General features: G+C 40.5%; 1 protein-coding gene across 1 annotated transcript in view; it reads left to right on the top strand.

Annotated features, from left to right (window-relative positions):
* Positions 1 to 6: 6 nt before the first annotated feature.
* Positions 7 to 20,319, top strand: part of LOC109290955 (puromycin-sensitive aminopeptidase) — an 86,564-nt gene continuing 66,251 nt past the window's right edge. Inside the window, exons 1-2 of the mRNA XM_019507801.1 lie at positions 7 to 14; positions 12,218 to 12,302. Coding sequence (XP_019363346.1) covers positions 12,245 to 12,302 — 58 coding nt within the window. The 5' untranslated portion in view covers positions 7 to 14; positions 12,218 to 12,244. The remainder of the gene's footprint in view (positions 15 to 12,217; positions 12,303 to 20,319) is intronic.

A 20,319-nucleotide genomic window follows, 5' to 3' on the forward strand; every position in this document is an offset into this window, starting at 1 on the left:
GGGCCGCCGTGCAGGTACCGCCGCGGCCGGCCCGGGCCGGGCCGGGCCTGTCTGGGGGTGGGGTGAGGGGGAGGGGCCGCCCTGCTCGCGTGACGTGGCCCGGGGGGGGCGGGGGCTCCCCTTGGGCACCCGCTTGGGACTGTGGGGGGTGGGTAGGGGGACACCCCCCTCCCCCTCCGGAGGCAAAGGTCCCAGCGGCACCTGGGCACCTGTGTGGTGCGCACACCTCCTGCCCTGCCCAGTCAAATGCACGTGGACACGCCTGCACCCACACTCATGCCTCACACCTCACCTGGCCACTCGCCCACATGCACCACTCCTCTGATGTGTCCGCATGCTCACCACGCCCCGTTTACACACACATGCACATCTCCTGTCCACACCCTGTGGATCATGTTTACACACCTATCAGTGCTAATGTTGCATGGCACCCTGTGGTACCCTTGGAAGCACCCAGCTGAGAATTACAGGCAGTCCTTGACTTTACAACATTTGAGTTACAATGAGCAACGCTTATGACATTTATAAATTAATACCCCATTTTGACTCCTGTCTGCACACTCTGCAGGCCCATCCTCGTCCATCTGCACGCACAAGTGCATGCATGCGTGCCCACATTATCCCCCTGCATGTACACATGTGCACAGGTCCGTGTTCACACCTGATGCCCTTCCCTGTCTACCCACGTGCACGCACACACCCCACCTCCCGTTTGCACATGCAGACAGATGCACACCACGCATCTCCATGCATCTGCATACACCCCCCCACGAGCACTCCCACACTGTTCACACATCCCCTCCAAATTCTGCCCCCCTGCAGCCTTCATAGCTTGCCCCTATAGCTTGTGGCTGGCACTGTGTCCACTTCTATCCCAAAGGGTGTTTGTGGGAAGGAGGGGGTCTGTAAGTGTTGAAGTGGTGGGTGGGCATGGGGGAGTAAATGTGTTAGGATTTTCTTTGGAAATCAGAGCACAAAATGAAAAACTCTCTTCCTCATCTTTCATACCAGCATGGGAAGGGGACTGTCATTAAGATGTAGAGGCTTTTGTGACATGCCAGGCTAGCCAACTGGTAGAAGTGTGTATTCTTCTCCTAAAACAGCAAATTGCTTGTGTTTTCAGGAAGGCAGAGCCTTTGCCATACTCTGAGTGGGTTTTTTTTCTTGTGAATTTTATTGGAGTTAACTACAAATTTGCATTTGCTAGGGCTTTTTCCTAAACTGGGGCAATCTGAATGAATGAAGCATTCCAAATATTTGAGAGAGATGGCGCATACTTTGAAATAGCTGCAAAGCAAAATACTTTGCCATAAGAGGGAGTAAAAACCTGTCTTAAAACTTCATACAACTTAGGTAATGAAATTGTTAGGTCTGAAATGTAAGGGTTGAAGACTTTTTTAACCAGACTTTTTTAACCAGAAAAGTTCCCAGTGTGTCTAGGTTGGGGGAGGGCAAAAGGTTATGAGTGATAGTGAATCTTGTGACTTGGCAGAACTGGAGGAAGATGACCAGTGATGAGTAACTTTGCGTCATAGAAGAAATACTGAAATTCTAATTCTTGATTTGCTGCTTCTCTAGTAGTTCAATTGATATGGCTGTTGCTGCTGTTAAGGTCTTCAGGTCCTGGTTCAAGTCCAGTACCCACTTCAGAATTGTGGAGGATCCTCAGCAGAGGTTGTACGTGGGTTAGTGGCCTTATATGCTTTTGATTTGCTCCTAAGGGTATGGTATGTTCCCAGAACATTGATCCGTGCATTTGCAGTGCTGCAGATCTTACCAAGCCATTCATAATTTTGCTTTCTTTACAAAGATAGAAATAAAGAATGTGCAATGAGCAGTGAGCTTCATAGATGTTAAAAACTTGAATCAAGTCACAGCATGCGTGGTATGTTCACAACCACCTAAAAAGAATACAGAAATACAATTCCTAGTGAATTTCTAAGAAGAAATTGGAAAAGTAGAAGATGAAAAATAAATGTGGTGGAGACAAATTTCAAGTAATGTGTTTGATTTGAAGTATAACTACATTTATGTCTTCAATGTAGAGTTAAGCTGTGTTTCAGTTCAGACTCTTTACTGTTCCCATATACATTTTGCCTGATTTAAGTGTACTAAGCTTTGCCTGGCTTATCCGAATGAGAATATAGGTTAGAATCCTGTCTGTGCTTTAAGTGGCACTGAAACACACTTAGTTTGCAGTGATAATGCAGCCTAAACCACTGGAGAATTGGCCTGAAGTGCATGTAAGTTAGTTCTGACATAGTTGGATTGGAAAGAAACATTAGATGACTCAGTCCAGAGAATTATGGGATATATCCTCCAGACGCATACAGAAGAGTGTAGAAATAGCAAAGGCCATTAATGTGGGTATTGCTTTGCAGTGGTGGTGTGTCTCTTACCTGGGTTAGGCTGACCTGAGTGCTTTGATTTAGGAGCTGGCCACCAAAGTTTACAGTGTAGAGATGATTTGCCTTTGGAAGAGAACTCTGTTTGCATTGTTCAGATTTTTTTTTAACTCCTGCTCAAAAATATGTTGTTCACTAGATTATTTTCAGGGAGAACAATTTATAGTTAAATTAACTAATAAAACATTGGTTTAACAGATGCTTTAGTCAAGGATATGAGTTATTTAGTTAATAGTGTGGTGATATTTGCTATTTTTCATCCCAATCTAACAATAAAAACTAGCAAAAAAGTAAACAAGACACGCTAATGATTTTCTGGTCTGTCTGATTACTGACCATTTTTGCTACAACACATTTTTTAAGGATTTATAAAGGAATGTAAGTGTAAGGCTCATGTCTAATTATGTGTGAAAAGAAAGGTAAATATAGTTAGACCTGGTTCTGAGTTGATAGAAGAGAATAAGTAGTAATGCATTTTGAATACCCAGGTATGCTAATAAAGCAAGTATAGATCTAAATGTAACTAGATATCAGGCTTGGGTTCAATGTTTTAGTATCTTTAGTATGTAAATGGCTAAGTTCCTTCAATAACAGAGTACTGGAGTAATTGCATAGTTTTATCTTGCTCACTTGGTGGATTTTTCAGTGTTGAAGAAAATAATGAGTATACTTTGTGGCTGAAACTCCACTGAGAAAGCTTACTTTCTTTCATTTATGGAAATAGACGCAAGTGGGGTGCTTTAGAGGGGTTAAAAAAAAATGTATACATAGTTGGCAGATGCAACAATTGTTTTTTTCTTGAAATCCTAGATCATTGTGTAGCCACCAAGTTAAAGCAGATGGACACTTATTTTATGGACCTTAAGTTCCCCAGATTTTCTGGGCATGAAGTGAGAGTTAAACCTGAAGGCTTAACATTGATCCATGATCAAGGAAGCTTGTACTGGCAGTGGTTATGTAGGCAGTCATCCAGCTGAGGGGTTAAAGAGGAACCTTTCCTGACCTGGTGCGTGAATATTATAATGTTAACATCTGAATGAATCACTGAATTAACCTTGGCTTATAAACATGTTTGCTGTTGTATTAGTCACAAGTGTCTTTTTTTTCAGTTTGGTTTCCTCAGTAGTGAGTGACTTTAACAATGAAAATCATAGTATTGTTAGACAACTTTCAAGTGTCAGTTTAAAAGTCGTCATTTCATTGGGGAAGTTTTTTTTTGTTTGTAGCAGAAATCAGGCTTTGGTGGCCTCTTGCATACAGTTTTTGTTGGTGATATTTCTGGTCTGAGCATTTGATGCCCAGATCAGTGCTAAATGGCCATTTCATAATTCTGATTTAGGGACAAAATACAGTTACAGACTTTCAAACCTGTGAACAGATTAATGAGACATTTCACATTTGTGACACAGAATGTTATACTTGTTTAGGTCCCATTATATAAGCATCAGAAGGCAGAACTACTTTTTGATTCAATAGATGAGATTGAAATAACATGATTTGCTTCAAAGAAAGGCTTGAAAATGAAAGAAAACTTATCTGTAGTTTTTTTGGCACTTCACTTAGTTTTCATGTGTGAGAGAACGTAGCTCTCATATAGATTTGCTTTTTTTTTCTCTTTTATCAAAAAACTACAATATTATGATCTGTCTTTGGATAAAGTTTAAATTTAAAGTCACAGGATACTGATGCATTTTCTGTCTGCTTAGGTGTCTGATTTCTGGTCCCATATTTCATCTGTTAATCACTCTGCCTCTCCAAAGTCTAAATTGTAGTAAATATCTTCTTGTGGACTATTTTGTATAAGAATAATTAAATATTCAGAAAGAGCGTGATCCTTCAGACAGGAGACTTTGCAAGCTGGATATTTAACTATTGTAACCCTGTTTCTAAGGATTGAGGTGTTAGCTCAGTACAGTCATTACTCAGTGTCTAGGGCAATTGAAGTCTGTTTTGTTTCTGACTCCCAAAAGGCTTAACTCTGGGCTGAGAACAAAGCAGGGATATGCTAACATTCAGTTCTTCATCAGTATTCCATTGAAAAGACAAACATGAGCTAGCTATCAAAAATAATCAGCTGACTCCTAACCTCCAGCTTTTGTTTGAAGCTTATATACTAAAGTTCTTAATGCTATAATGCTTCTGAACAATTACCTGTCCAGCTCAGTGTGTAACAGCACAGAGCTTTAGACAGATTTTCAGTATTCTTGTTCTACTCTCTCATATTTGAAATTGGGCACCCCCAGTAAAAGCCATCATCTTCGGAGAATATCCCTATAACTTCAGTTTTGTTTTAAATAAACTACCAGCAAAATTGCTTCTTGGCTGCACAATAGGTGTCTTCTGCCTAAAAGACTATACAATATAAAATGGGGGGATGTTTTAAATATCTTCCTTCTCAGTCCCTTTTATATGACTTACGGATATTCTGATATATATAGCAATGTTTAACCTGCATCTGCTACTTTTTTATAACTTGCTTGTGCAGTATCTGCTAGACTAGTGGAAGGCATATACAATCTTCTGATCTTGTAGCATGCTGATTAGGAATTGATCGAGTGTGAGGCATTGAGTTTAAAATTCTGAACAGCCTTCTCTATGGGTGCAGTGTTTTTTGCCCATCTCTTTCTGGAAAAAGTTGTTTTTATCTAAACTTTTAAAATAATTAAATCCAATATGCCAATTAGCAATTGCAAGACATAATTTAGGTCTGAGCTTGGTTATTTATGGTAATATGGTAAGTGTTTGATTCCTTTCCATACTTCAAAGTCAGGAGTTACTGGTACTGTTTGTTTTGCCTGTTTGTGGAACTGACAAAAACCACTGAACTCATTATAATTCATCAGGCTAAACAAGTGCTAATATTTTAAATAATTAATTTTGCATATGGATTAACTTGATGAGGATTGTGTCATTTTAACATTTTGAAAATGTAAGAATACTTCAGGAAAATAAAATCAGATGCTGTTTGAAATATGAAATGGTTTTTATGCCGCAAGACAATACTATTTAGCTTTAGTAAATTTACTCCTTGGTTACTACCATAATCCTTTCTAGAAGTAGATGAATGAAAAATGTGGTTGCCTAGAGAAGGATTAATAAAAGCAACTGCTGCTGCTTGTGTCTCATTGATATGATCTTCCAGTTCTAAGAAAAAGATTTCTGTAAACTTATGGTGTAGAATCTGAACTAGTTCAGTTTCACATTTTTTGGAGAGCAAAATAGTACTAAAATACTTGGCAAATTGAGCACTGTATACATGTTTGCTAAAATGCCAGGTATTTTTTCTGCATATAGCAATTTTGAACCCCGAGGTTTAAAACCAGTAACATACAGTATGCAGAATACATGTCCCAAAGTACATGCCCCAAATTTTATTTCATCAGAAGCTCGCTTCTTAATTTCAAAACAAGAAGAGTTGGTTACGATATCGTGAAACTTCCCAAGATAACCTTGTTCTGAATTTCCTTTCTGATAAATAGAACAAAAATCCTGAAACGGTTTCCTTCTCTCTACTCCTCTTTTGCTTCATCACTTAAGTATCTTTAACTTGCATTGGGAAAAGTTTTGAAAATATCTCCCTTCATTAGTTTCTCACCTTCAGAATACTGGTTCAGATGAGGTATTTGTAACTGAGCTTTTTGTCTGTCTGTCTGTCTGTCAATTTTCATTTGAATGTTAGAGAAACAAAAGGATGAATAAGAGAAAACATTTATTTAAAAAAAATCCAGCTGCTTGTTGACCCTTCAATCTAAAATTCTACACAGATGTGTCAAGATAAGTCCTGATTAAATATTAAATAAACTTTGAATGTTCATAGTAAAAGCTTGCCGTAGTATCAAAATTCCCTGCTTAACAAATTATAGCATAGTTTTGCTTTTAGTGATGATGGATATAGTTGGGGATTTTCTGGTTGGCAGAGTAAATGTCTAGTAAATGCACTTCTGTCTTTATTGGTTATTATGTGATGAAAACTACAAAGGACTTCCTGAGCTATACTTCCTTGGTGGTTGGAGTTGCCTGGTTTCATGCTGTACAACATAATTTGAAATGTAATAGTTGCCCTCAAAGTCACTGCTTGCCTTTGTCATTTTTGCTAGTCACATGGTACAAGTATTAGCCAAACATGTTAACCTTTTGCCTCTTCAATTATGAATGATGTTGCTTGCATCTAGTTTACTCCAATTTCAGTTAATCTGGTTATTTTTGCACAGGAGTGACCTTGTTATAAACTGCTGTAGAATTACCTCGAAGTTATGACTTCAGTAAAAGTACTAAATGAGGTTTCTTTTCCTTTTTTTCTTTTCTTTTTTTGCCAAGTTTAATTTGCACAGGGAAGAGTAAACTTTCACATAAGCTGACTCTCCATGTCATTTTCTAGGAATGACATTTACAGACTCCTCTCAAATGCAAATCTGATTTTATAGATATACATATACTTGGGTCTGTACCTATAAAAGAAATGACACCATTTTGAAAATTGATTTCTTATGTGAAAAACCAAGAAGCTTCTGTTTGGTGTTTGTAGGAGGTAAAAATAAATAATAATAAAAAATTTGCTTTGCTTGGCTTCAAGTGTGAGTTCAGTAGAATAGTTGAAATTTCCATTCAGAACACGGAAAAGGAAATGCTTTTGCTGAGTTTTTGTATGGGAAACAGAGCTGGGACTTTATGGCAAAACCAGTGTAGGGTCAGAAAGGACTGAAGTTCCTCAGGAATGCAGGGCAATTTTATGCTGCTCCATTTTGGTTCTAGGGATCACCATACTAAGATACGCAGTGCACCTTACCTTGTTAACTGAACTAATATAGCTGATTTAAGCTGCATGCAGATGTTCATTTTTACTAGTAAGAATTTTTTACCAATAGAAAAATAGCCTGGGAGATGGAATGTACATAATGCTTCAAGCTCCATGGCTGGAGAGCTTCACAGGCCAGCTGTCTAATCGGGGCAGTAGAGGGCTGCTCCGTGGGTCAACCCTGGCATTAGGGGAGCCCATTCATTGACAGTTTGCCCTCCACTGCCTGGGAAGTGGGCAGGCTGTCAAGTTGCACTTGGCAACTGCTGAAAAGGGAAGGGTTCTGGCCCTGGGAAATTCGGCTTCTTCCTCCTCCCCCCCATTTCACCCATCAGCTAATTGGTGGGATGGGGGTGGAACCTTCCCTGTTCCTGCTACAGAAGAATAGCCCCTGCTCCTTACAGTCCTCCGGGCTGACCTGGAGCAGTGCAGGGAATGAGGGAGCAGCCTGTTGCTGTGGCTAGGCTCCAGGAGCCTTGCTGCTGCGGCGCACAGCACACCTTGTCCTGCACTGCTCTGTGTTAGCTTGGAACAGTGGGACAAAGTGGGGGCAAGGCTTGGGGGCCTGGGTGCCCACTGCAGCCTGCCTTGCCTCGTTCTGCTTTGGATCAGCCTGGAGCTAGTTCTCTTTTTCAAGAAATGTCTTGAACATCTTTACAATTCTGTTTGTTTTTTTCCTCGCACAAGTGGAATGTCTGTACGTGGCTTAGAGCACGTTGATTGCACACTGGTATTTTTCCTGAGAGGCAGTGCTAGTAAGTTATCTGGGCTACTTTTGATTAGGAAGAAAGTGGGCTTGGAGCACCCTTGCTGTGTATTATAGTTTGGCACTCCTATTGTCATGCTGGGGTGGTACAGACATGCCTTTAAACTCTGAGCTCTTTCTGGGATTAGTATTGTTCACATTTCTGGAAAGGAGCATATGGATGGTTTGCTAAACTCACAAAATAGTTATGGGGATGGAGTTTCATCTTTCTATGGTATTAATCTAGTTTTAGAGGCAATTTTTGGATGGGCTATTGCTATATTCCAGGATGGCCACTTTTATGGAATCTTTTTGTGGCTCATTGTAATAGATATCCAAGTGTTGACACCACTAATATAGTTGTCTTACAGTATCAGATCTTGACTGTGCGGGGCCCTAAGGTAAAAGTTATTCTTTGACTCCAGTTATAAGTCTTGATTCATTTTATCCTGCTTTCAAACATCTTGTGTTTATTACAAAACTGTCTTTATTGTGGTCATCGTTAGTCCAGGATTTATTACCCATCTCCTCCCCAACTTTTTTTTTTGTCCTGAATCCCCTTGATCTGCCTGATCTGTTTGAAGGGTGGCTTTATTATGTTGTACAGCTGGGTGGATCAGGGATGGCACTTCATATATTTATACTCTTGGAAATGAACCTGCCTCATCCACTGAGATTACACTGTGCCTTCTAACTTGATTGTATTCAAACAAACTAAACGATTCCTTGAGAGGAGTAGCTGTATTTCTGAAAACAAATCTGTTGGGCCAACGTGTTTCAGACTTGGTTATTTACAAAGTGTCACTCTTCACAAGGCCCTGAATGCTTGTAAAAACTGAAAATTAGGGTCTTGTAAGGTGGGAATGGTCAAATGTTAAGTGCTTTGGGTGGTGATTATTTTTATCCTGTTATGTCCTTAAAGGTTTAGTTAATTGTTATTTGTAATAGCTTGTGAGAAGGCTTCTGGGCTGCGAATTTGCTTTGCAGAATTAAGTTTTTTTAAAAAATGAACTATACAATTATAGCATTGCAAGTGCTCTTTATATAGTACTTGAAGAATATTTATATTAATTTTGTAGTATTGCCCATTATTTTTGGAGTTGGTGCAAGGTAAATGTTTTCCCTGTTAACAATTCACCTGATTCCTTTGAGTTTCCAGTTCTTTGCACCCTACTGTAATGGGTTTGTGTTTGCGGGAAACAAGGGAAGTCTGGGGAAAAAGTGCATCTTTACAAACATTTGTGGCTATGAAATTGTCTCCACTCAAACCTAAACTTGCCTCTTGCAAGTTCTGTACTATAATGGAAACAGTTCTTGGGTCAGGGCAGTTGAGATTTTTTAAGGCCCAAACTGTGTCAGCTTCAGACTTTATGGAGTTTAGCAATTTACATGTATAATTCCTCTACTAAAATCTTAACTACATAAGTTGGAAGACTCTAAAGGTCTTCCATCTTATCATCATATTTACTTGAATCTAAGGTGACCCTGAATATAAGACAACCCCACCAATAATTAGATTCTGTATATGGAAAATGTATAAATTTGTAAACATTTTGCAGTTACAGAATCTAATTATTGGAAATTTTCCTTGAATTTGTCCCTTTCCTGCTGCTATTCCAGGGAAAACAAATCTATGGGGTCAGGTAGCCCCCTTGCCCTCTCCACCTCCCTGCCCTTTACTGTCAGACCCTACTATAAATAGTACAAACTACACATTAGTCCAAAGCCAAAAGGCTCGTGATTTATTATTTTTACTGGGCTGGTCCCCAACAGAGACAACAGTGTTTGAGGCCATGGTGGCTCTACAGCTCAGCACTGCTCAGTATGTGTGTGTATTCAAGATACCCCTACCACAAAGGCCACGTGCTAATTATCCCCCTATTCATGACGAACTGTGTGTTCTTGTCATGAGTCCTGGGATCCTCCAAAAATGTATATGTAGAAGAAGCACAGGGCAATCTGATCCAGTTCCATCTCATGAAGGATGGGACCTCACTAATCATATGTGCCAAGTTAAGAGAAGGGGGCAACAGAGGGAGTCTGGATGAACTATTTGGGGCCCTGTTTGGTGATATTTACCAGACATTTAAGACCAGTGAAGAAACAAGAATCATTAGAAATGGGAAAGAAAGATGGAGCTCAGTCATGGGACTGAAGAGGAAGTAAAAATGTATTCAATGTAGTGGCTTGCCATGACTTGGAAAAAGAGTCAGAACTGAGGAGGACTGTGTCCACTAACATTCAGATGGACTATACTAACTGTATCCTTGTGGTAGGTTTCCATCAGCATCTTGGGTTTTTTGGCTAAGATTAAATGCAGCTATTTTTGGCACCAATTGGAGGGCGTTAGGGCTGGCTCTGCCATCCAGGTGCTGGCCTAGTATTGTACTTCCACATCTGGTTCCAGTTCATTTTGGAGGGAATACCTGCCTGGGTTTTTATTTTTGTTGTATTCCTTTTTTTTTTCTGCCCTTAAAAAACTTCTTATGACATGAGTTTTATAATCATGCTCAGTGATGGTTGTATTTAATCAACTTCCTAGGTAGTTTCTGTTACTGAGCACATACTGCTTTTTGCAGCAGTTTGATGATAAACAATGTACTTAATGAGTTTTCCTTGTATGCGATTATAAGGCAAGGGGCTTTTCCCCCCATGCTGATTGTGAGGAAAAAATCTTCATCTTGTATTCGAGTAAATATGGTATCTCTCAAACTTTTATTATACCTAATTTTCTTCTGGAAATCCAGATTGATTGTGCCCTTTGATATATATATATTTTAATTTATTGTTTTATTATTTTTTTAAAACTCTTCTGATATCATGATAAAACTACATAATAGGGTTCTGCTCATTGGTGGAAATGTAAGCCACTTTAGTTCTACACTGTGTAGAAGATTAGGTCTTAATGTATTTTTACCAGAAATATAAAATCTAGCTCAAGTATAATTTTGCCTGTTCATTTGTTAGTCTTATTCCATGGAACTATGATGTGTGCCATATCACCCAAAACATTGAGTAATGTTTTTTTTTTATTTTTTCCAAATTCAACAAATTGAAAACATATTAAATATTTTTATTGTACCATACGATTCTCTGTAACACATTACCACGCTTATGTGACTGAGATTAAGAGCTTTCTGTAGGATTTATCTATAGAGATACTTGCACTATTTTTAAAAAATTGATAATTACACATGGTAACACACAATCTCCCTTGAATTACAAGGCATGCACCAGTCACTATTTGCGATTTACAAAGAACCTTCCTCAGAAGGGTGTGTCTTATGCATTAGGCCATTGTGGAGATTTATACATGTTTCTCTGAAGCATCAGATACTAACTAACCTGGTTGACAGGCAACTGGACTAGCTAGTTCACTGTTTTGATGTGGTAATTCCAATATTCAGACAGTTTATTTTCCTTCTTCTTTTTAATCATTATCTGGAACTTGTTTCTGTTATAAGCCTAGTGATTTAGGACTTGGAGAACCAGTTATGCTTGTGTAGAGACAGGCAGGCCTGCTTGGCTCTGGTCATGTAGATTATTTGAGTGGCAGTTACAGGTAAGCAAAGCCACAGCTATGTTAACGTGCCAAAAAACATACCAAGAAATAAAAAATGTAAGGCCTCACATTTCAAGGAATAAGCCAACTACTAATTGCTTGGAGTAAGGAAGATGTTTCATTCATTAGGCAGTTTATTTCATAATTGTCCAATTGGGAATTCTTTGAAAAATCTGGTACTAGATACCACCAGAAATTTGGATGTCAGATCAAACCATTACACCTATATGATGATTCCTGTGTGTTTAGCTATAACAAAGTTCTTAAATAATGCCAACTTTTTTCCATCCAAAATCTTTTATCCATTTTGTAGTGGGTTGATATTTAGTTTTGACTTCTCTGAATATAGACCGTTTCATCCAAGGGAAACGTTAGTGTGGTAAGGAATTTTGTTACCACTGTGATAGTTGGTTGTTTTTTAAGCAAAGTATGTATATAGTCAAGAATTGATAGAAAAGCTTTCCTTAAAACTTTTAAGGCAGTCTGGTCAGCCACTGTAACTCATTGCTAACAAAGAACGCTTCTAGCTTCCCTGGGTGTTTTTTTTTTCTCCATCATGACTTTGTTTTCTCTGATATCAGACATCTCATGATGCAAAGGTTTTTTTGGATTAAGTGGTTGTAGAAGAGAATACCATGCAAAAGTAACAATGATAGAGGAGAATTAGTTCAAGTTTTTCCTGACACTTGCTGATGGAACTTCTTTTGCAGGTGAAACAGGCAACCAATCAAATTGTGATGAACTGTGCTGATATTGACATTATTACAGCCTCCTATGCACCAGAGGGCGATGAAGGTAAGAAATTGTCTTGAAGTGGTGTATTAGTGTTCATTCACAATGTTTTTCATACTGTAAGTGCTGTCACTCATAGTAAACATCCCCTATATCAAGAGTTTACCTTGTACTGTAGTTCTTGAAGTTGGTTTACTTCTATCTGCCATACTTAGATTTTGCATATAATGTTGTGGATGCTCTTAGATTGGGCGTGGGCAATTATTTGGGCCCTGGGGGCCACATAGAGAGCTTTGTTGAGTGTTGCTGACCTGGCTCGCAACAACAACAGGCAGATGGGGTGCAGTATTTGGGAGCAGGAGCAGGGTGGGAGAGGCCAGGATTGTGGGGCAGGAGCAGAGTAGTGACAGTGTGGGGCCTGGGGTAGGTTCCCCCCCTGGCGGGGAGGCTGATCTGCTGCCCACATGCCCCTGTGACAGGCATGGATTCTGTGGGCAGGGGCTTACAGGGAGTGGATCACAGCTCTGGCCATGGCCCCAGAGGCAGTTCCCTGCCTATCCAGCTGCATGACCTGCCTGTGTGATTCCCAGGTGATCTCCATGGAGACCCTGGGATTGTGGGGTGGGGACAGGATGGGGCCAGGGTCCTGGGCAGAGCCATGATCTGCTTCCTGTATACCTCTGCCCGGGGGCAGAGGGGCATGGGGGACATGCGTGGGGGTGGGGGGAGGCTGCCTGGGGGTGGCTGAGTGGATGGATGGGAGCTGGAGCCAGGGCCCCACATTCTGGGGCAAGAGCCACCTGGCTGAAACTTTGTCCACGCCTGGAACGGCTCAGCAGGGGCAGGAGGAGGAGCCCCTGCTGGAGATGAGGAGAGCTGAGCTTCTTCTGGGCAGCTGCAGCTGCACTGAGAGCAGCCCAGCTGGTAAGCTGTGTGCATCAGCCTAGGCTGGGGCCGGCGGGCACAGGCAAAGGGCACAATGCTGTCTGTCCTGGAGCGCTCCTGCAGAGCGCTATGGGTTCAGCTGCAGCCTGGGTCCAGTCAATTGGCAGGTGCCCCCTGCAGGCCAGATCCAAGCAGTTGGCAGGCCAGATCCACCCCGCGAGCCGTGTTTTGCCCACCCCTGTCTTAGACTGAATTGTAGATTCTGTAGTCTGTACTTTCAGGGCCTGCAGTTCAACACAATGACAACATATAGGCAACAGCTCTGGTTAAAGAAGGGGTAGAGGAATCGATAGTGGAATCAAAATAGAGAGAAATATATTTGTGGAAATCAAAGTAGAGAGAAATATTTGTGGGAGAAATATATTTGTAGGAGAGAAGGCATTTGATGCACTTACACAGAAAAGGGTTCCAGGCATAACTAAGTAGATGGAGGAGACAATAGGAATAGTAAGAGATAAGGATTGGGAAGGAATAAAAGTAGCAAGTGGTGGGGTTGAGATTACATGGGGCCTTAACAGAGCGAAGACATTTGAATTGATAAGGTTTGACTGGGAGCTGCTTGAAAAGATTCAAGGATTAACATGTGTATGCAACAAAGTCATGTGAGAGAAGGTGATTTCAGCAATGTTTTGCATAGACTTGGAGGTTGGTGGAGAGAAATTAAAGTAATGAGAGGATGAGATGACCAAGATGTGAAAGATATGGTCTTCGAAACAAAAACAGGTACCCTGCAGGAACATGTGTAATCTTTCTGATGTGTATAGTTTTTGGTGTAGCTCTTTGGTAGATCAGTCATGACAACAGCCATTTGGTACTCTTATGTATAAGAGTACTACTTAAATCATCCAGCCAGTAAACAAGCTCTGTACAGTTTTTTCTAACAAGGGAAAGCTGTGATAGTGATGTCATGAAGTAGTGCCTTTAAAACTTGGTTATAAATAAGATGTCTGTGGTTTTGGATTTTAGGAAGTTGTTTCTCAGGTTTATAAAATAAGTTTCTATTGTCTTAAAGTGTTTCAGTTGCTGGAGAAATGAAAGGGTTGAAAAGCAATGGTGTGTTATAGAGGCGCACTAATATATCAGTTGCATATCATATTGGCACCGATAAGAGGAAAATTAATATTATTGGCTATTGACTTTTTCTGGCCGGCATAGCTGATAATGTTCACCGATAAATATAATATGCCTTCTGGCCAACGTCTCCACACACACGTGGCCAGGAATGCAGCCAGGCAGCATGGAATACAGTCAGGGCAGTGCACAGGACCTGGGGCCAGGGTGGTGAGTGGGATAGAGCCGTGGATATCTTGTCTGGGGGGATGCAAGGAAGGGGTGGCTCCCCAATGCTGCGTACACCCTTCTGGGGAGCCAGGGGGGGCATGTGCTGCCCCTGATTTGTGTGCAGGTTGGATGCAGGCTCAGGGCTCTTCACTCTGCTGCCTTTCCCTCAGGAGCCTTGCACCAGTTGTGTGCCCGCTGCCCCCACTGCTGCCAGGTGGGCAGGGGGCAAGTTGTGCCTCCACTGCCAGGGGCCAGCACAGGGCCCCCAGGGCAAAGGTAGCAAGGTAGAGAGCCCAAGCCTACAGAACGCAGCCTGCATCTGCCCTCGCCCTGCTTGGCTCAGCTGCAGTTAAGTGTCCCCAAGCTTAAAAATGGTGACAACAGTGCTTGAACTAAAGCTCATTCAACAAGCTTTAGTTCAAGCTCCCCCACCACCATTTTTAAGCACTGATCTGCTTGATGAATTGCCTGTGGTTCTGTCCCTTTCCCCACCCTAGCCCCAAGTCCCATTCACCACTGTGGCTGGGCAGCGTTCCCAGCCCACTCCCTCCTTCACCTTCACCTTGGGGGCCTTGATCTCACCCGCCTCCCTCCACGCCCCTTTTCTTCTGCATGCTCCTTCCCCTCCACAGAATTACCTGCAGGGAGCTGCTCTTCACGTTGTCCGGCTGCATTCCTGTAAATTGGTTATCAGATTGGTATATACCGAGATGGTTGGTTAAAAATTGGCTATCGGTATCAGCCAAGAAAATCTTTATCCGTGCACCCCAGTATATTAAATTTCTTTGAACATGTAAGTAAAATAAAGCTAAAATTCCAGACTGGATTTAGCAGGGACAACTCAGATTTGTTATGGAGATATATTGGGACATGATTAACTTGATTACTATTGCAGTGGTCAAAAATGCTGATTTTTTTTTTTTCATGTGACCAAAAAAACATCTATGATCAGACTTTGCCTATAAATTAGTTTGTGTTTTTATTTAGTTTACTGTTAGAATTATATTTTTTTGCAAACATCAGGAAAGTTCCTCCCAGTTCTGGCTCTGCACAGCTAAATGTTGCCCAGACAGATAGGGATCTACGCTTTAAGGAAGTAACATTCAGTGGGTATACTTGGGAAAGTGGAACCCTCCGCAAGAAGTGCAGTAGCTAGCCAAAGAGCAACAGGTCTATAGCAGCCAGTATTGTTAAGCAGTTTGGAATATGTCTATTCAGTTTTGCTGGATGTGGGAGAATGTAATGCTAATTTACTTCAGACTGTGTGCTTGTATCTTGGCTCAACAATTCCCTCCCCCTCCCCAAACAGCTTTGTGTGCTATTGCTTGAGATCTTTGGTTTTGTTAGATGCTCCATGCAGTGGTGGAGGATATAGAATTTAAATCCAACAGTATCTCATAGGCACATGCCACCTCTTGAAGTCTTTTCAAGCACCCAGGAAATGACAAGTACAAATGGGGAAGGATGAATTAACTCAGCTAAGATGAACACTTCCTTGCTGTGGGAAAGAAAGAAGCACAAGAGACTTAAAACTGAGTGCCTTCCCCTTCCTTCCCCCTCCCTTTTTTTTTTTTTTTTTTTGGTCCCACTTATATTACTGTTATGAACTTAATAATATTTCCCTTAGATGTGACTGTATTATGGTCTTTTAATGCTGGCATCCTCGTTGGGCAGCTTGGCAATACAGTTGCAGACTTTAATATAAAAAAATTACTGTCTAACAATGGTGTGTCCTTTGTACCTTTTCAGTGTGTATAGTCTAGTAAAATGGAAAAATATTTTTATGGTTAAATGACTTCTTTCTAATTTTAATTAACTTTTAATGTGGTTTTTACATCTCTCTGGCTGTAGTGTATATGTACATGTCAAACTGTTAAAATCATAAATATTCAAAATGCATAATTTTTTTACATAGCACATGTATTAACAGGTTTCTTATATTTTGATTTTTTTATAAGGTTATGGCATTGCAGTTTGGGAGGCTGCCAGATAGTAATAGCTTTCAAAGTAAAATTGCATGGAATTGGCAGACTATTTGTAGAGGATATTTGCAGGCACCTGTTGATATGGCTCACTAGTCATTCTTGCTAATACTGATATTGTGTACTGCTTCTAACTGATATTTATGACTGACTACAAATACACAATACAGTCCTATAAAGGAATAGAAATAAAAACCAAATTAATTGGATTTTACCACCAGTAAAAGACTATTACATACTATTAACTTTAAAAGCAAGAATCTTGGGTATCATAGTAAGATTGTGTTGCTTGTCTCCTTTAAAGGTACAGCTAAGATTTTACTACCTTGAGTTCTGTCCCTCAGTAGAGAAGAATTTCTTATGAACTCTTTACTAAATGAGCAATGAGATAATCAGCCTCTTAACTCCTTTCCTGTATGGTTCTATTCTGCAAAGTATGGTGTAGTAATAGAATCTTGCAAAACAGTATGTTCCCTTTGTTTATGGAGGCAAACCTACTAAATTCGGTGAAACTGCTGGGTGGTTTGCTGCTGATTCCTAGTAGCCTTTCTGAGCTAGCACAAGCATAGTGGAGAGCGATAGATATAACTGCAGCTTTTGTGGCAACAGAATTCTAAAGCTTTTTTCCTCTGCTGCATGTGTTTTGCCGCACTGAAGACTGGTACAGGTGAATCCAGGATCTTCATTACTAACAGTGATGATGATTGAACTTAAGAATGAATGTTAAATACTAAAATTGGAAAAGTAATTCTAAGACTAGTGTTGTAATTGTAGGCTCAGTATCTTTGGACGTAGCACTTGAGTCAGCTAATGTTGCACTGGAACAGTGATGCTCAATTTACAATTCAGAATTTTCTGTTGCATATACTGACTCATTTCTTTTAATTGTAAAAGAAAACGCCATTATCATGAGGGATCGTTAGGTGCCTTCTAGAATTCAGGCTCTTTTTGGTGTCTACAGCCAAATATTTACTATGCAAAGCCTTCTACTTTCAGTGAAAATGGGTGGCCTACATTAGATATATTACCTGTGTCTAAATGGATGATCCTGCTTAACCAAATAAGGGAGTAAGAAAAATGCATAAATAGTAACTCTTTAGATAAATTTCAGGGGATCCTGTTTCATACTCATACTAAATATTGGAAAATAATTAGTTTAATTTCACTACAAATCTGCATTTTAAGGAGGTGTGAAATTATCTGATGTAGCCATGATCACTGACTAATTATTTCTCACCGTCATTTAGCTTGGAGAGCATTTTGAATATTTCAAAACTCAGAGGCACAGCAACTTTTTAAAAAACATTGTGAATTTTGAGAGGCTCAGATAGTAATCATTTCACATGTAAAATTAGTCAGTTGTAGTACTGTTTAATTTTAACAGAATAGAGTAAGCATTACCTTATTCTTTAGCACTACAATTATTTAAAAACACGCTTTAAAAAAGAGTCACCAAATGACCCATTTGAATTTTTGCTACTTCACCAACTTTCTGGAGGAATGAAACAGATAATGCAAGACCCTAAGTAAGGGATACGCACTATAGGTCATTGTTTGCAGCCCCATGTCCTCATATCATATGATTACATTAGAATTTATATTCAAGAACAAACACTAAGTTTCTAATTGTTGTGCAAAGCTTGGCAATGTGACTCATGTGTAACTGGTAGTGAGTCTGCATGTAGTTTGAAATAATAGCTTGGAGATATGTGAACTGTCCTGTGCATTTCAGTGGAGTATTAACTTCAAGACCTAATGGTGCTCATCAGCTCTATCTTAGCAGAGGACTCTGAGTGACCCTGAAGGATCCTGAGCAGTGGTGTGCAGAGAAGCCTGGGGTGCCTTAATATGCACTTGATGAGGTGAAAGGGATATTGGCATGCCTGAGACTTTCTGAAAAGGAGAAAGCAATATGTCTCTTAAGCAATACAGTGAAATGTTGTAAAAATAGAAAGTGCCATCATACATTGCATTACTGGAGGTCAGTGGTTAATGCTGAAAACTGAGGTATGATATGACACCACACATTTCTGAGCCCTGTTACATCTGTAAAATTTAGATTCCAACACAGTTCCTTCTCTGAAAACTGCTCTAGTGCTATGGCAGGCATTTTGGCACATGTCTAGGGGATAGCAGCTTAGGCCTGTGCGAATAGGGAAGTATTTGATTCGGATTTGGCCAATTCAGAGGACTGATTTGATTTGGTGATTCAAATCACTGTCCCCATTCAATTCAGCCGAATCAGAATCGGCAGGGCACCACGTGCTGTCTGGGAGCTCGGGCTGCAGGAGCTGACAGGCGCTAGGCTCCAGGTGACTGCTGGAGCCACCCCAGCTCCTGGACAGCATGTGTCACCCTGCCAAGCCATGCTGCACCTGCCCCAGCTGGGCAAGCATCAGCAGGGCAGAGCCCCCACTCTGAGCGTTGCTGCGCCCGCATCCCACATCCACTGCCTCGGCTGGGCAACTTGTCCCAGCCCCAATCCCTGCCTCCCACATGTCCTTTCCCTCCCCCAACCCCAAAAGATTTACCAGCTGAAGGCAGCTGTGTCAGCTGCCTGTTTAGTCTATGGCCGAATGTCTGTAGCGGCCGAATCTTTTCCGAAGCTTTTCTGAATCGATTCGGATGCTTTGAATCAATTCGGAGCTTTTAATTGGTCTCCCAGTTCGATTTGGAGAGTCGGTCCCCAAATCGGGCTGAATCTCCTCTGAATTGAATCAGCTGCCAAAGCTTTGCACAGCCCGAATAGCAACCTGCTCAGCAGCTGGTGTTTGTCCACACTGTGACAGGATCTGCTGTAGTTACAGTGTTTAAACCCAGGATTTCCAATACGATGGGTTGGGACAAATGCAGAACTGTTGTTATAAACTCCCTTCTCATACATAGTTTAAAATTTGTAATTGTATTAGGTATTGATAGTGAGAAAGGTTTAAAACCTAGAACCTGGGGACCATTTACCCTTGTTTTAAAACAATATTAGCTAAAGTAGTTGTAAAATGTATTTAGATGACATGGTTAGGCAACTAATTGTGCTGGGTCATTAACCTGGATATGAATAACTTACATTACCCAATAGATAAATATTTGAGGAGTACTACTAAATTTTAAACCTTAGAATGCCACTGACAGTCTTATTTTCAGTAGAGGAAATGTGATATTTAGTGTATTAAAGCCACAACTATCTTCTGTACCCTAGGCTTTTTAACATGTGTTTTTTTTTCGTACTGTGGGCAATGACCTTACATAGACCAAGTTGTGTTTTCTGTGTAGCTATCATTCTGTATAAGCCAGAATCCTCAAACCAACTTTATTTCTAACTTTTATAACTCAGTCTTTAGCATTTGGTTTTGTCTTTTCTATGAAATACTCCAGACTAGACATACTGCATAGAATCTTTGGCTACAATCCAACATTTTTCATTACAGGCCTATAAATTGGAATAATTAATTAATTGATGTACCCATCTGTCTTCTGTACAATTTCAGGAATTATTCTGTAGAAGCATAGTAATTTATTTAAAATATACATGCTCTAATGTAAGTATTTTTCTTGTAAAAATGTGTTAAATATGTAATGCTCCATATTTTGGAAACTTACTAGATCCTATTTTTATGAATTTTTCCAAAGAAATTGACAATTTCTCCCTGTTTTTCTCATGCTACTTGGTTCAGACTGGATACTGAAGTCCCTGTGATTAACTCACTGCCTTGCGGTGCCAAACCCTCTGAAGTTAGTTGACTTGCCAAAATTGTGCTGTTCTCTTCAGGAGCTTTTGCATTCAGCTCCATCAGAAATTCCAGCAGCCTCTTGATGCAATTGCGTCTTTGTTACTGGCAGTTCTTAAGCACTTATGGGGGAAAAGTGCTGGGGAC

The sequence above is a fragment of the Gavialis gangeticus genome, unplaced genomic scaffold (genome assembly GCF_001723915.1).
Source record: "Gavialis gangeticus isolate Ggan-Ray unplaced genomic scaffold, GavGan_comp1, whole genome shotgun sequence".
Lineage (NCBI taxonomy): Eukaryota > Metazoa > Chordata > Crocodylia > Gavialidae > Gavialis > Gavialis gangeticus.